At 39.2% G+C, this 17,897-nt stretch overlaps 1 protein-coding gene across 5 annotated transcripts in view; it reads right to left on the bottom strand.

Moving 5' to 3' along the window:
- The window catches only part of TPRG1 (tumor protein p63 regulated 1), a 477,906-nt gene that overhangs the window by 61,826 nt on the left and 398,183 nt on the right, over positions 1–17,897 (bottom strand). For 3 of the 5 annotated variants that reach the window (XM_057306600.1, XM_057306599.1, XM_057306601.1), the window contains exon 6: positions 7,850–8,437. The exons of 1 other annotated variant lie outside the window; for it this stretch is intronic. In XM_057306600.1, coding sequence (XP_057162583.1) covers positions 8,216–8,437 — 222 coding nt within the window. In that variant the 3' untranslated portion in view covers positions 7,850–8,215. Of the gene's footprint in view, positions 1–7,838; positions 8,438–17,897 lie in introns of those variants that run through there. One more of the 5 variants, XM_057306603.1, reaches the window with a different exon arrangement.

Here is a 17,897-nt window from a genome sequence, read left to right as displayed (position 1 = left end):
TCAAACGTTACATTTCTAAATATTATCTTTTTTTAATGAGAGAGAACCATGCAACTTGATCTTTAGGATAATTAGTCCTGGAAAGATGTTAAACAGGCACTGGATATATGAAGATATAGGCTATAAGCTCCACAAGGACAGAAACCATGAAGGTTTTGCTCATCACTGAGTCCTAGGTGCAATGTGTGGTATATAACAATTTTCAACAAATATATATTAAAGGAAGTTAGGAAAGAAGGGAAACAATAGAAAAAAGAAGAAAAAGTAGTAGTTATATGTAGCAGTATGAGTTGTTTAGTAGGACATGTTGATATAGCTCATTTTGACCAATCCTAGGAGGCAGAGTTCACCAAAATCTAAAATCCTAGTTTGAATTACTAAATAATATGCACAATTTCTTACTTTACTCCAGTCTAGGTCCCCACTTTTGCCCTGAACCTCATCTATCTCTGATATGCTTTAAATATAATAATCAGAAAGGGAGTAAGTCTGCAATATGGGGGCGGGAGTGATGGAGACAGCTAGCTGCATATCGAACTTACATCGTTTTTTCTTCCCTACCAATAGAACTCCTATATCATACGCATTGATGATATGCCCAACCAAAAGATAAAATTTTCCAATTTCCATAACAGCTGGAGTGGCTATGTGAATAAGTTTTAGTCAATGAGGTATAAATCGAAGTTGTTGAGAAAGATTTCTTGGAAGTTTCCATAAAGGGAGCAGGACAGAAACCTGTGAAAAGCCCCTATTTCTCCATTTCTTTTTCCAGCCTACAATATGGTTGGAAAGTGGAAATGCTCATGGCCTCATTGGCTATGAAATTGCCTTGATGAATGAAGGTCATGGGTAGAAGTCATGCCAATAGAGTCTGGATTCCTAATGATGGTGGAGACAACATGCTAGCTCTGAACTTAATTCCAAGCTATATTCCGAATTTTTTTTACATAAAAAGAGAGAGAGTGTGAAATAAATTTCTACCCTGTTTAAGACAGTATTACTTTGTGGTGGTTGTTATTTATAGTTCAATCTCATTCTAGCTGATTTAAGATAAAACTCAGAGATGGACTGAGAATCGTGTATAGGCTAGGGGTATCTATTACAAAATATACTTGCCAATTTCTAAAATGTTCAATATTTTTAGGCCAAATATTTCTGCATCGAAGTATATAAATCAAAGTGGCCATAGCCCATGTAGGTATTTGAAACATCTCTTTCCTAGTCACATAGCTAAACCATATTCTCAGCCTCCCTTGCAGTTAGTGTGCCCATATGACTGAGGTCTAGTCAATGAAAAGAGACGTGTACCACTTCCAGGCTGGCCTATAAAAATTTATCAGACAATTCCATGCTCCCTCTTTTCCTTATTTCACTGATAGGAGAGGACTTTGTGGACAGAGACTGGTGGAAGTGCAAAATGGAAGAAGCTTAGGTTCCTGAATGACTACACAGAAGATCGTTAGATTTGAATTTTTACATAAGAAGAAATAACCTTCTATTCTTTTGATCTTTTGAGATTTAGGATTGTTATTACAGTAGTTTGCCTACAATGACTAATTCAGCTGAATTCAAACACCAGTGTCAGAGTCAAACTACCCTTTAACCATAAGCTTATCAAGTGCTGTAATGGGAAGTCTGAGCTCTGAAACCGATTAACAATATAATCTAGGGGAAATAACTTAATCTCTCTTATCTTTGGTTTTATCAGTGGTAAAATGGGGGAAATATCACCTACACTAGAGGGTTATTGAAAAGACGAAATCATATGATTTTTATGCAAACCTTGAGGAAGATTAGCTACTAACGATATAAGTAAGAGGAAACGAGCGTCTGAGAAAAGTCCAGCTTCACAGGTAGTGGTAAAGAGCTGGTGCACAGAAAACTCCCCAGAGGCATTTTGGCCTATGGAAACTATCTTGAGGTGACTTACTCACAGGTTCATTCTGTTTAAATTCGTATTGGGAAAAAAAATAATGTTCTGCCAGAAAGCCTTCATTTCTCTGGCTTTCTCCTGAAAAACAGAGAATAATTCAAAATGATCTTACATGAGGCGGCTCCTCAGGAAAGGATGCAGGTTGCAAGCACCAAGGCATCCTTTGGCACAGGCACTCTGATGGTTAGACACTGCAACCTAAAATGGGTACGCACAGGTACTGATTTCCTGGTAACTATGGCAAAGTCACTTCTGTTTGCTAAATACTGGCAATGGCCAGGGAAATTAATAACAGTCACCAAATCTAGGGTACTGTCTCCTGTCTTTGGTGACAAACTGCAATGTGTCAAGGCATGGTGTTCAGAAGGGGGATGGTGGCTGTAATGTTGTAATTTATAATAAGAGATACACATTTGGTCTTCATCCAGTTTCTGGTGCAGAGTTTCTAAAACCCTTGGTATTTTCTAATTGTTGAGAGCAACAAAGATGTCTTTTGTTATGTTAATGAGGTGAATATGGAACACGCCAGAGGACAGAGGCTTGTTGCCAGGCAGCCGAACAGGTGATTAGAGTGTTAGAACTTCCAGTCTCACGCTCTGACCTTCAGGGATGGGTGAGTGGGTAGGGGAGGGGCTGTGGGGTGGGGTCAAACACCGAAGGCCAGTGATTTCATCATCATACTTAAGTAATGAAACCTCCATAGAAACCCAGAAAGATGGTTCAGAGAGCTTCTGGGTTGGTTAGCACATGGAGATGGGGGTAGAGTGGCAAGCTTGGAGACAGCATGGAAGCTCCATTCTCCTTCCCACACACCTTGCCCTATGCATCTCTTTCATTTGGCTGTTCCTGGTTTATATCCTGTTATAATAACCAGTAATCTCGTAAGTGAAACATTTCTCTGAGTTCTGTTAGCTGCTCTAGCAAATTAATCAAGCCCAAGGTGAGGGTCATGGAAACCTCTGACTTCCAGCCAGGTGGTCAGAAGTTCAGGTAATAGCCTGGACTTGAGACTGGTATCTGAAGTGCAAGGAGGGAGTGGTGGAGTGGGGAGAAGGTAGCCTGCAACCCTTACCCTGTGGGATCCCTGGTAGATAGGTATCAGAATCGAGTTGAATTCTTGGATACCCTTCCGGTGTCCAAGAATTATTCAGTGTGTTGTGGAAAGACCATCCCCCCAACATATGTTGGAACTGAGTCCAGGAACTAAAAGAATCACCAAGAGAGACATTTTAAGTATGATTTTGCTTGGAACAAAAGATTTTGGGTAATGAAAGTAGATAGAATAGCACATAAGTTCCCACTCTATAAAACAGCATAAGGAAGGTTTATCAGTCAAGGTTCTCCAGAGAGCCAGAACCAAGAGGATATACATATACATATGTATATGTATATATATATGTATATATATATCTTATTTATACACATTTGTATATGTATTTGTATATACAAAATATAAATTAATATGTATGTGCTGTAAAAACTACAATATATTGTAATTTTTGCCTTAAACAGTTAATAGTCCTCTAATAAATTTAAAGATAAATGTTTATATAGTAAAAATATATAAAGACTTTGTGAAATATTTTCCTAGATATTTACCTTTCTGATGTTTTTCATTCCCTCCTGAAGATCTAAGTTTCCATCTAACATAAGAGTCTTTACTCCTGAAGAATTTATTCTTTTATCATTTCTTATACAGCCAAAATAATGATAATGCATTGTAGGTTTTATAGCAATTCTTTTATTCTCCTCAAAGAAGGCATGAAAATATTGAGAAAATCAAGAACAGATGACCAAGATAATAGACTTACGCACAACTATATCAATAATTATATTAGCTTTAAAGGAATAAACTCTTCAATTAAAAGGCAGAGATTGTCAAATTGAATTTAAAATGTAAGATACCTTGTTTTCTGTTTACAACATTATAAATTTTAACTTTATCCCAAATGTCAATATATGTAAATATATATAAAGATCCTTGGAAAGCCAAGACAGTTTGAAATAAGAAATGTGAGAGATATACCCTATCTTTTTTTCTAGCTTATTGAAAGCTACAAAGAACAATGTGTTAGTGTTGGTTAATTAAGCCAATTCTGAGCAAAAACTACATAAGAAGAAGTCTTATGTTAGAATGGGGATTAGGCACCTTTTCTTTGCTGATGAAAGGGACAAGATTCATGAGGAAAGTCATATGAGCCATCCCTCCCCTTGCCCCCTTTTCTATTGATCATTTAAGTGATATAGTGGCAATCATCTTGCAACCATAAGATGATAAGCATGAGGAGGAAAAGCCAACATACTTAGGATAATGCAGCAGAAAGATGTCTGAGCTTAATTTTCTTGATTACATTAATGATCTGCAAAACCAATGCTAGCAACTGCTTAACTCCACATTTCTTATGTGAAAAAAAAATAATAAACCTCAATTATGTAATCACTGTTATCAAGAATTCTTTTGATTGCCATCATACCTATTTCTAACCATCCTAATATCTAAAAACAGACGTGCAAATTAAACAACAGTAACTTTCAATTCCCCTGGCACCATATTGACAACATTCACAAGATGGATCATTCCAAAGAGTAAGGCAGAGAAGGCAAAGGGATTCTCATGCTGAGCAAGTGGTTTGCAAACTGGCACAACCATTTTGGAGAACAATTTAACACCAATTTAATAAAGAAGTTTGGAGTCATGTATATCCAGCAACACACAAATTAATCTTTAATTCACTAGAGAAACACTCTCATATTAATGTGAGGAGATATGCAGAAGGATGTTTATTGTAAATGATTGGAAACTTATAAATCCACCGATCAAAGAAATATTTAAATAAATTGTGCTATAATCTTGCAGTATGATAGTATTCAACAGTTAAAATGAATCAACTAGATTTGTATGTATCAGAATATATAAATCTTGGAAACATAATTTGAGCTACAGAAATGTAACATGCAGAAGGATTCATGCGGAAAGATACCATTCATGCAAATTCTTAAATTACACAATCATTTTATATTGCTTATGAACACACAGATTGCACTGAATTGCTAGTTGTTCCTCCAAATTCTTTCTCCCTTCTTCATAGCGAAAAGAATTTTAGCTGAATATAGCTACCAACCAGACACTACATTTTTCTACTTTTCCTATTTAGGACTCCAAAGAGCTTTTATTTATTTATGTTGGAATATCCATTGATATTTATCAAATTCAAATTTAAAATTGAGGCATTAAAATATAATTTCATTATAAAAAGATAGTATATGTTTATATTAATATATTCCTTTACGAAAAAGAACTTTAAAAATGAATTTGGGGGCGCCTGGGTGGCTCAGTCGTTAAGCATCGGCCTTCGGCTCAGGGCGTGATCCCGGCGTTCTGGGATCCAGCCCCGCATCAGGCTTCTCCTCTGGGAGCCTGCTTCTTCCTCTCCCACTCCCCCTGCTTGTGTTCCCTCTCTCGCTGGCTGTCTCTCTCTGTCAAATAAATAAATAAATAAAATCTTAAAAAAAAAAAAAGATTTTCAAAAACGTAGGAGTGCCTCTTTTTCACCAAATTCATTTTTATTTTATTTAAAAGATTTTATTTTTATTTATTTGACAGAGAGAGACAGCCAGCGAGAGAGGGAACACAAGCAGGGGGAGTGGGAGAGGAAGAAGCAGGCTCCCAGAGGAGAAGCCTGATGCGGGGCTGGATCCCAGAACGCCGGGATCACGCCCTGAGCCGAAGGCTGATGCTTAACGACTGAGCCACCCAGGCGCCCCTGAAAATCTTTTTAATGTATGACTTGATTCAAGAAGAATCTCATCTGCTTCTGCATTGTCTATACTAATACTGTTTTTGTTGCTGTACATGAAGAAAATTTGGCCTCACACAGATATGTAGTTGGAAAGAGGAGGAGATTACAGACACCTTGAAAAACTCCCAGTGACCCCAGGAGCCCTCAGATTGCACTTTCAAAACTGCGGCCTTAGAGACGACGGAACAACTAAGTCTCATGGTTCAAAGCAGACTGCCTACCTATCCCTTCCACCACCCTATAAACTGCTTTGAGGGAGAGATATGCTCCAACCTCCTCTGAACCACTGTGTTTGGGGACTCCTGATTAGAGTGGCTTAGTCAATGCCTTATGTAATAAACAGATACATAAGCAAAGTAGAAATGTGATCTGGGAATATACACCCACCACAAACCGTAATTAAGAAAGGTTACACAAGGACCTTAAGTGTATACACGTAATATTTTCTTCATTCTAAAAATATATTTGAGAAAAATATGGCAAAGAATCGAACTTTGTTAAATATGCATAGTGGGCACTTGGTAATTATTATGTTATTTTCTGTATATTCAAACATTTTTATGAAAGGAATTGAATGTTTTTTGGGGATCCCAGCACAAGACACCTGACTGTATTTACTGCCCTTGCCATTATGCTCTCAAAGGAGGGAGGTGAAGGTGAAGGGAGGTGACGGTCTTCATAAGGTCTCAAAGAAGGGAGGTGAATTTTTCTTTATAAACATAAGTTCATTGAGCCTTATTAAATAATTCTAATTACACATAGATTTTGAGAGAAATAAAGACAATGAAAATGAAATATGTATGCATAAATGAATGCACTGGAAGTCTTTCACACACTATTATATTTACTTGAATTTTCTTGAAGTAAAGCATATTTTCCCAGGGTCGACGTATTAGCATACACTGTCATGTATTACTGATATATTTATGTATCAGTTTTAATCTTAAGAGTTCAAGGTAATTTACAATTAGTAGTAATCATTTATGTCTTACAGACGTTTAAAATTTGGAAATTGTGTTAAAATCCATGGTTTTCTATAACATTAACAATAATCTTGTTAATTAGATAGGGCAAGGGTTATTAACATGATATAGTGGGGAAGCGGCGCCCTGGGGGGTAAAGTGATAAATGCCCAAGGCCACAGAGCAAGGTATTTTCTCCATGTAGAGATCAACCACATTTTTTGTATTGACCTTAATTCTCAAACGTCTTCATGTGTAATTTCCCAACATATTTTCCCTCACTTTCCATTAGCCAGAACAGGGTTGCTTGCCACTCCAAACCAATTACTGGCAAAGGGAGAGACCCTAGCAAAAATGTTAGCTCTAAACTAATCGAGGTCCATTTTCTGGGATTATTGAAGGTTGAGAGCCACCTTTCCCGAGCACACTGTTACCTCAAACCAAAACGAAACAAATTCTCTAAACAATAAAGAAATAGAAATGGCCTTTAGGGGAACACCTCGCAGTGTCTTCCACAACAATCCAATGTATTTTTACTTTATTTAAACTCATCTTTTGTGCTAAGTGACCCGTAAAGTAGAAAAAAGATCCATAATGGAAGTGCTGCCCTATTTATATGTTAATGAGGAGAGGATATCCACCCTTCCCTGAAACTCCTTGAATTTTGTTAGACATTCTTTAGCTCCTTTGAACACAGACCAGTTTGTGTTATATATATACTAGAGTGGCTAGACTTCTGCATAAAAACGGGAGACTCACATTCACTTAGCTCAGTTAAGTTTCATCCACTGATTGTGAATTCTTTGAGAGCAGGGCAGTAAGCTCTTTTCTTTATCATTTTATTCCTGGAGTCTCAGCCAGTGCTTTGCACATAATATGTGTTCAACATACCTTCTAAACTGTTAAATCTTGTTATTTCCTACCATTTCTCATCACCTCCTTTTTGTCTCCCCTGAAACTCTCCCTTCTACCTAGAAAGTTTTATTCCTCCATAGAGTGTCACAGTAATAACCAATACTGATCTAGTACTGATTTTGTACCAAACACCCTCCTAAGGATTTTATTTATACTGTATGCATATCCCCCCAATTACATTAATCAGAGTAATCACCCAGAAAAGCCCCAGTCAGTCTGAATGTTATGAAGTCACTGTGTTCTGTGCATCCTTAAAGTTGAAACGTGCAGTCACAGAGAGGGGAAAAATAAAACAAATACCCTGCCAAAAAAATCCTACATATATGTTACTGTCATAGTAAACAGATAGAAGAGAGCCAAATGACATTGAGAAAGCTACCCTTCTCGCCTTAATCCATAAGCCCCGCAACGCCGCCCTTCACCCAGTGACTTGTGTCCAGAGAACTCAGTGGGTCAGGCAGTTAGCTCACACTAGACACAGGACACCCATGGCTGTGGGAAGTCCCCTGAAGTCACTGGAACATACACAAGAGTGTGTGTCTATGGATATAAATATAAAATGCTTCACTCACCTCGGCCCCCAAATCTGACCTCATTTGTCAGTGCTACCTTGGCTGGGTCTGGAGGGCAAGGAAAGAACATCTTGACCAGCTGATGCTCCAAGAGATGCGGGAGAGGCACGTGTGCTGGAGACGTGGAGAAAACTGGCCTGCTGAGCCTGCCTGCATCTTCGCCTTTGCTGCCCTCTGAGTCTGGCCGGCAGGTGCCTCTTGCCCCAGGAAGCTCCCAACACTTCCTGTTGTTTTTTCCACTAGTGTAGTTTGCTCCTTGTAAAAAGAACAGGATCTCAATTGTTAAAATGCAAATTGGAGAAGAGAAAGAAATTCATCTTCTTTCCCACCTAGCATGGTCATTTTAGCACTTCAAAAAAAAAAAAAAATCCCTTACAGTCTTTTCCCTATGTTTTTAAAAATTGAACTGTATTTTGCCTCTAGCTTTTGTTCTGGAGATAAAATAGCAATATGGAAAAATGTCTGTGTGCTATCTATAGGAATCATATAATATGTTTGAGTCAGGGCAATTTTGAGAGTAAAAGGGAGCTAAAATTAATTACATAAATTTTTGAAATTTCTATGTGTTGACTGATAAATTAGTTCCAAGACATTGAGGTACCTTAAATAGTACCATTCAAAACCTATTTTCAAAAATAAATTCACCCTAAAAAATTTAAGTAACATGTACTATGTACATTGAAGTATTTAAAGTTACATTGAAATATTTTTTAAAAACTTCTTTATATTAATTACCTGAACTCAACAACCTAACTGAATAATTATTGTTTAAGTTCATAAGCTACTAATGTTTTTAGTTGTACCTTTTTGAATACCATGAAATTGGTGTTTCTTAACATATTTTTTTCAATATGATATTATTTTAATTTTTTCAGATGATTGACTAAAATATTTCTTCAAAGTTGCATTTAACTATTAATACATTTGAAATTGTTGACATTTTTAGTTGAATCTTCTCTATAAACAATTTTTTTTAGACAAACCACTCTTCATAGCACTTGAAATATTCCTTGAGCTCAGTGCAAAACTTGAAAAATGAGGGACATATTCTTTCCATTTCATTTAAAAATGTGTTAATATTTCAGCCATGTATCTTCAAAAATATTATCTTTTCTCTCCATTTAGAAAACCTTTTGTCAAGGGGTGCCTGGGTGGCACAGCGGTTGGGCGTCTGCCTTTGGCTCAGGGCGTGATCCCCGCATTCTGGTATCGAGCCCCACATCAGGCTCCTCCGCTATGAGCCTGCTTCTTCCTCTCCCACTCCCCCTGCTTGTGTTCCCTCTCTTGCTGGCTGTCTCTATCTCTGTCACATAAATAAATAAAATCTTTAAAAAAAAAAAAAGAATACCTTTTGTCAACAAATATTTTTACAAACCAAAACTCACTAAATCAGTCATCTCTTTTTTTTTATTTAGTTGAAAGTTTCACCAAACTTAGATACAATAAAATAAAGGTCCTTCTCAATTTCATTTTATTCTAAAACAATATAAATGTATTCAATGTAAATAAGAGCTTCATGAAAAACAAGAAATCTCTTTCACAAGTTTACAGTTTAGAATCTGTTTTAGAACACAAAATTAAATAATTACAGAGTTAAATTTTTTTACACAGTTTTCACTTTCTTGGTTTGTTTCCTTCCTGTTTTGCTTTTATAGGGATAAGTTTCAACATCTTCCCCTTCGTAAACTTTATTTTCAGTAATGACATTACTCCAAAAGTTTCAAAGCTGAAGTTTTTTAATGCTTCACTCACTGTGTACTTAGATAGGAGTATTCAAACCGATTTTGAATGAAATGCAAACAAAATATATAGGCCTCATTTACAAAAAGTTCAATGTCATTGCAGGCCACTTAAGTTTACTTGCAAAATAGTTCTTGAAAATGCAAACATTCCAAAAATCAATGGGTAACAAGCGGTGCAAAGGAAAAAACACTCGGATTTTCATGCTACAGTGTTTTTTTTTAGATTCAATGTCAGCTTTCTCACAAAATTCTCTGTCTGAAGGGGGCACTTCAATTTAAACATTTCTTCATTATAAGACACGTAGGCTCTGTGGACGTTTTGGCACCACGTAAATAGTAGTGTAAAGGACACGCCCGTGTTACCCCCGGCACATCCGCCTTCCTGGGCCATCTCAACCTCACTGCGTGCGCTATGGTAAAGGGGGCACCAAGCTGATGGCTGGAGGTCTTGAGTGCTTTAGTCTCCTGCATGCCATGCGTATGAAAGCAGGCCAGGATTCCAGCTGTCTTTGGGTCTCCCCAAGATTAGTTGGGCCTTTCTAAAGTAATCCCCCACATCCCTCTGCACACGGCAATACAGTTGGCTCCAGGATGGGGAAGAGAAGACTGGTATCTGCTCTTGGTCTCTCCTCTTCCTCTCGCAGCCATAGGGGCTGACAGGGATGGGTTTCCCCTCTTCCTCTTCCTAGAGGACCAGTATCTTCCTTAAACAAAAATCTGCCGTTGAGTCTTCCAAGCCTTAATGCTAGCGTAGGGGATGAGGAATTCAGAAACCTTTCTCTCTCTTGGCAAGTCTGGCTTTACATCTCATTCTTTTCCTGTGGACATAACATTCCTATTTTGGTTGCCAGAAACCGAATATTAACTTCTACTCTTCGATGCTGTTTTACCCATCTTAATTACTCTTTCTGCTTCCCCACTCGGCATCCCCCTAAATAGGAAATGAATGTTTGGGCTGACTTGGATGGATGTCAGGCAAATGAAAATGCAAAAGAGACAAGTTTCTCCATCTATCTCCCAAATTATCACCCCCTCTTGAAATATGTTACTGGAGAAATAATTAGTAGGTCAAAAGTATGTATGTATGAACAATGTCATCAGATAATATTGACAAGTTCAATTACAAAACAATTTCCTATACATGAGAGCACTCGTTTTATTGTATCCTTGTAAGCAATACCATTTTGAAAATTTTTGCTAACTTAAAATCAAAGAATAATTTTTAGATTTCCTTAGTTTTATTCTAATCTCTAATTCTGCAGGCAAGTAAACTTGAACTCATAAGAGATGCAATTTAATACCTTGATCTAGGGATATAAAATGACAAGGTGCTGAGCAAAAACGGGACGAAGAGATTTTTGCTACTGAGATCAACAGCTTTTGGATTTCACTTTCACTTGAAAGCAGGCTTGATTACCTGGGATACTAGTCTGACTACTTAGCAATGCAGTAGTCTCTTAGATCTGCTTGGGTCCTTCAGGTCTCCAAAGTTGTTGTCATTTTGCATATAGGATTTTACTTTTCTGTGAATGCTATGAGGTATTATTAATTCCATGTGATAGCCAAACTGAGACCCAAAGATCTTAAGTAATGTGCTCAACGTGGATGGAAAAAGCAGAGTGGTAGATAGAGAAGGTCAGTCTGAATCGGAATTCAGACTCTACCACTGCGTGGTTCTGTTATGTCAGAGAATTTGCTAATATCCCAAGCTGCTTCCTCATCCGCCAATCAAACTTAGCAAAGTTCACCTTGGGGTTGTAATAAGCAATAAATACCTCAATACGTACAAAGGACTTTTTGTTCCAAGCTTGAAAGGCAGCAGCCTGTTAATGAGTGATTATTCTCATTGAGGGACAGTGCAGTTGCTGGCTCTCTTATAGTCCATTGCCTTTGCTCTTCCTTTGAAATAAATCTTTTTCAAATCAGAACAATGACTGACTGCAATACATCTTGTTAGGTCAGGGATCAGCAGAGATAAAGAAAGAGAAGATGAACCAAAAGGGATTTTTCCATTTGAATTTATCTTACAAAATAATAGAATCATAAAAAGCAAGTACTGTAAGAACAATACATGTGAATCCCTCTCCCTACCGACAGAAACATAGGTGTGGAAGGAAACGGGCTGGCCCAGAGTTCCACAGGGAGTAAACTGCAGTCCGTATTTCTTTCAGAGCCCTAGTCTCTGAAATCAGATCCAGGCTTTCAACACAATGTGCATTTTATCCTTCTCAAACCGGGAAAGAAGAGCCATAGGTTTTACCAATGAAAAACGACGAGGCCTGCCAAAATTCCAGCCAACCCTGCACACTCAGTGGGTATCCACAGAGTGCCAGTGCCTGTGCCAAGTGCTCTGGGGGACAGGGTTGAGTAAGGCATGGTCATTGCTCTCTCATCTGGTGGCGGAAGCAGGCACACACACAAGTAACTTGATTCCAAGGCAGAATGTGATAAGTGTTATCTTAGATCAGTGGAGGAGACAGGTCACACGACTGGAATAGCATGAAGTCAGGCCTGAGGCTGAGGCCATGCTGTTATTTAGGAACCCTATCAGGTTCATCTCAAGGCTTGGCAATGGTCCCAAAACCCTGCAGCTTCTTGTCCTGGGTGCGCTGGGTCATAGGATGTTCGCCTGCCTCTCCTGGAGTCTACTGCAAAGACCCCTGGACCGGAGAGTGAATAAAGACAGGTAGAAAGAGAGGTTTGTTCCACTGTTGAAAATATGATCCTAGATTGCCTGGCCCAACAGAAAAATTTCTACTTCAGGGTGAGCTCTCTTCTCTCTTCTCTCTTCCGAGCATGTGGGGGGGTGGCAAACATCAGAGCCTCCCTGTTTTCTATCCTTTCAGGAAGTGAACAAAACCAAAAATATGAAATTTGTTTACTTTTCGAGGGTGGTTCTTATCTCATTCAGCTTTGCCTTAGCTGTCTGCAGGTCTGTCTCACCAATAGGGACCAGAAGATTCTGGAGGACAGAGGCCCTCTGACTCACCTCAGCTCCCACAACACCCAGGGAAATCTTTATTGCGTTAAATACTCGGTCAAGTTCAGCTGACTTGAACTGACCCTTCTGCTATTCCTTTAACTCTTCCCCATTTCCCAACTTGCTGGCAACTTTTCCCAAATACCTTCAAATGCAGAGTTAAAAGTGAAAGGGAATAAATGAAACCTTTCTGTACTGAATATTGCATTGTGTTAAATAGATTACAAAAAAGCAAGGGTGAGAGGAGGAATTAACTTGGATAAAAAAGGGAAAGAGGACTTGAGTGCAAGCCCGGAAGTCTGAGCTCTACCCTGACTCTGTCTGCCCGTAGGCACTCGGTTCCCCTCCCTGAGCCTCAGCCTCCACAGCTGACAGACAACAGGGCCGAGTAGGTTGATTGCCAAGACTTCACTTATTTTAAGTGATCTATCATTTTAATTATGACTATTCTCTACACTATTTGCAACAACAGTAATAGTGGTCTGATCATATTAGACTTAAAAAGTGCTTGTAGATTCATTATTCTCTAATATCTGTTGAAGAGGGAGCGAGGTAAGCTGCGGAGTCCTCCGCTCCGTGCCCTCTCTGAAGCAGACTTGACCTCTACAGCTTAGTCTGGCCTAGATCAGATTTCTGTGGTCACACTCTGATCCAAACCAATTGGTAGAGCTTTGGAATGGACTAGGCACTGATGTGAAAGCATCCAAGAAACCCACAGAGTTGTGCTTCTCCATGCGCCGGCCAGACCCACCAACCAGAGCTCCAGGAAGGCATCGGGCAGAAGACCCTCCTCTCTTCTTTTTCCTTTATTCAGTCTTCTCTGCCTACTTCTCATGTACCTTAAGGCTTCAATCGCCACCTACCAGTGATGATTACCAACCAGGGAAGGCTAACGTGAACTGGGGTTTCAGCTCCCAACCCACTTTTCTAACTACTCAACATTGGTATCATGTCCTTGAAGTTCGATGTCATTCACTCTGCCTTCATCGACTTCCGTCATAGCAGCCCCTGTTCCTGACCTCCGTGGCTCCTCCAGCATCTGCCTGCTGAACTTGGCTCAAAATTTCTAGGTCAGCTCTGATTTCTTTAATGTTCTATTGGTACTCAGTGGCAGAGTCCGGCAGATTTTCCCCTGGCAGTCTCTACCCCTGTCATACTTAGGCCTCATCATTGCTTACTTAGACAAATTCTTAACTTTTATTTTATTTCTTTAATTTTTGACAAAGTCCTAACTTTTAAAACTCTTCTGCCTGGGCTATTAGGCCAGCACACACTCATTTCTAAACATGCCACACCTCTAATCAGAAACACTTAGAGGACCTCAACTGCCCACCACACAGTCCATTTTTTTTAACACTAGCGTTCAAGGCCTTCCGTCATCTGGTGCAATCAGCTGTCGTAGATGTACGTCCTGCCACTCAATGACTCGTGCACTCTTTTCCATGCATGCCCTCCCATGCCCATACTTTCATACTATTGTGAAGTTGTTCAGAATGTCTTGCCCTCTTTCTCCCCACCATTCTCATTAACACATAATTCCATATTTCCACCTTCTCCAAGGTGCAGCTTGAATGGCGCCTCCTCTACTACACCTTTCTCAGGCCAGATGTAGGCTCTCCATCTTCTGAACCTGTCTTTTTGTCTTTTTCTTTGTCAGACAAGCCACTAATCTTATTTTGCCTCATTATTTGGTCATTTGTGTAGGAACACACTTCCAAATTGTTGTTGTTGTTGTTTTTACTCCAGGCTGCATGTCAGTGTGCATTGCTGCAGAATTGGACCCAGCAAAGAGCTCAATACAGTTTAGATTGAATGGGGTTACAGTGAAAAATCAAAAAGATAAGGAACAAGACAGAGAGGAAAGAAATCAAGAGCCATCAGGGTCTTTTATTTGATACTTAAACCATGATTTCAGCTTGAAAGATACATTATAACATGGGTACCCTTCCCTGACTTCCACAGAATTGATGTTTTTTATGATGATCACAAAATGCTAGAACTTACGGAGCTAGGAAAAGATGAAGTTTGGTGCAAGGGAGTAGCTTACTCCAAACCATGAATTTCAGTAAGCAGCTGAACTAGGATTGGAACCATTTATGCTGTTATCTAGGCTGTATTATATCTACTATTATTCTTCTAGCTAGCTTTTACCAACTTAACTGCACCAGAACACAGAAGGCCAGAGTGTCTATATTTAAGTAATATTGACCTCAGAACAATGTGTGACTGACTGGATCTCCAAAGCTCACCCCAGGGTCTCCCATTACCATAGGGAAACCATATGACACTTAACTATATGTGCATCCCCCTGGGCAGGAATTGGAAGATTCTGGCGGACAGAGCCCCTCTGACTCCCCTGTTTATCTCATAGCACCTAGAAAGTGCTTTGCCTTATTAAATATCTAATCAGTTATCAATTGAATTGCTCTAATCTTCTGCTATTCCACAGTTCTTTTCTATGCCCCAGCTTTTATTATAGCTGCTAAAGGGTCTCTGACCTGAACTTGCGAGGTAAAATTCCCCTTGCAAAATAATTAATTTGCTCCATGCATTCCCAATAGTCATCCAACACCCTAGTACAAGAATCTGCCTCCTCTACCCTGAAACTCTGGCTTTGGGACATGAAATGAGCACACTGTGCCTATCTAGCCAGCCCTTACTGAGGGACAGTGTGTGCCCTGGGCCAGCTCCTGGCCCGTTACCTCAGCAGCTGCACCTGAGCCAGGGGGCAGACGCATGGCCACCTGGTCCTTACCCTCTGGTTCCACCTGACAGGAAGATGGTTTAAGCTTTCTCTTGCACAATGCACTGGAGGCGGAGGAGGAAGGCAGACAAAAAGAACGGGTCAGGCAGATTTCATCAGCCGGCAGCCGGCATCAATATTTCTCGGAGAAAAGATGTTTGGCAGCTTACACACAGCGTGCCCAGGCAGATTTCATGTCACAGGACATACGAGCAGTGGCCTCCTTTCCTCTTTTCACCTCTCTTTCTCCTGGCCCCAGGCAAGGATGTTTTCTTTTTGGAGGGTAAATTGCATGTTGACAGAGTCTATGGATTTAATTTCAATAACGTGGACTTTTCTCCAATACCAAGTTCTCCACACTGGATCTTTAGAAATAAGTATGCAATGCATTCCCCCTCCCTTTATTTTTTTTTTAAGATTTATTTATTTATTGGAGAGAGAGAGAGTGCAAGCACAGAGCGGAAGGGGAGAGAAAGAGAGAGAATTCCAAGCAGACTCTCCACTGAATGTAGAGCCTGGCTTGGGGCTTGATCTCGAGACCCTGAGATCATGACCTGAGCTGAAATCAAGAGTTGGAAGCTCAACCAACTCAGCCACTCAGATGCTCCTTCCCCCTCCCTTTAAAAAAAGTGTGTGCATGCGTGTGTTTGGACACAAAAGTAATAGGCTCACTGTAGAAATTTTGGAAATTGTATTACATATATATGTGTACATCTATATTAATATGCCTATATTCAATGGATCAATTGATATAAGCGATTTAAAACTTTTTATCTAAACATAATAGTACAAATACTTGTTCACGCTAGTGAATTTGCTTTCACGGCATGATTACTTGGTCACATAATGCCACATCATAGAGCTATAACAAACTGTATTTAGTTCTACATTATTGGACGTTAGGATCTATTTCCTGGTTTCTCTATACAACACAGTGGTAAATATCTTGGACAATATCGTTTTCTGTTGTGTGTATTCATATTTTCTTAGACGGAGTTCTCTTTCCACTTTGTGAGATATGACACCAAGTTTGGATTCTCAAATTTAGCCCACAGATGACAATTGGACCGTGGAAAGTTGGGGCAGCTTGGGGAGAAGTAAAGAACTGGAACTGCAACCACCCATCCTCGGAGCTCATTAGAATCCACAGGTTACTGATGCCGAAATTTCCACGTATTAAACAACCAACCCCAAGATTCTCTCAGACTTTAATTGATCTGTAGTTGCATTCCTCTCTCTGATTACAGTCCTAAACCACACAGAGACTTGTGTGGATCAGTACGTGAAGCATGTCAAGTTCAGCCAGCATCGTTCAACAGGTGAAAGTAACTAAAATAACTTCATTCTTTACTTTTATCCATAGGTGTATTTAAAAGAGGCCTGAATAACCAATACACAGCAACACTTCACAAAATTGTAGCCACTTTCCTTAATCTTGCAGCTACTCTAATACCATTCTTTTAGGCTCTTCAGTATGTAGATCGACTTAATCCCCTTCCTAGCAGGAAGAATTTTTCCTCATTGGAAGAGAGAAAACTAGGAAGGGGAGTACAGGATTCTATTTGGTGGACCAGGGTGAAGAGCTGAGTGTTAGTAATGTTTGTCCCATCACATAACCACTTCTCAAGTATTTACTGAAGCTGGACAAGCCAGAAACTGTGCTAGTTCCTAGAGAGAATATGAATTGAAGAAGAAAATCTCTATTATTAAGAAGCAGAACTAGTTGAGGAGGCTGGCAAATAGTAAACTATCTGGTTTGGTCTTCCATTACAGAAAGACAAAGATTATTAGTTCCTGGTGACTTGTCTCTGTTGATTTAAATTGGGAAAGGGACAAACCCCAGATTTTCATTGTCATGAACAGCAATTTATTTAATAAACATGGGCAACAAAAGTCCTATGCAGGCTGCAAAGACATTTAACATGTAAGTGAAACTCCAGGAATCTACAATCTAGTTAGATTAATGATAGACTATACATGAAATGGTGAATAAGCAGTTATTCAAGGAATTATGTAAGTAACAAGTGTCAACATATTTTAAAATAGAAAGATAATGTTTCAGGGTTTCAGAAAGGAAAATGGGAGAACACTGGACTTTCAAGGTTTTGTCTTTCCTTGTAGGTTAAGTAAAGTTGCTAAGGGATATAGAATTAGAGTTGCAATCATAATTGTGAGGTAACACCACTTAAAAAAAAATGAACTTGGACTCTACTTGATCTTATTTCACAAATGTTTGGTGAGTATCAACAA

This window comes from Ursus arctos, unplaced genomic scaffold (assembly GCF_023065955.2).
Source record: "Ursus arctos isolate Adak ecotype North America unplaced genomic scaffold, UrsArc2.0 scaffold_4, whole genome shotgun sequence".
In the NCBI taxonomy this organism is placed as follows: Eukaryota; Metazoa; Chordata; class Mammalia; order Carnivora; family Ursidae; genus Ursus; species Ursus arctos.
The sequence above is the reverse complement of the archived record's forward strand: the minus strand, read 5'-3'. Positions and strand labels throughout refer to the sequence as shown.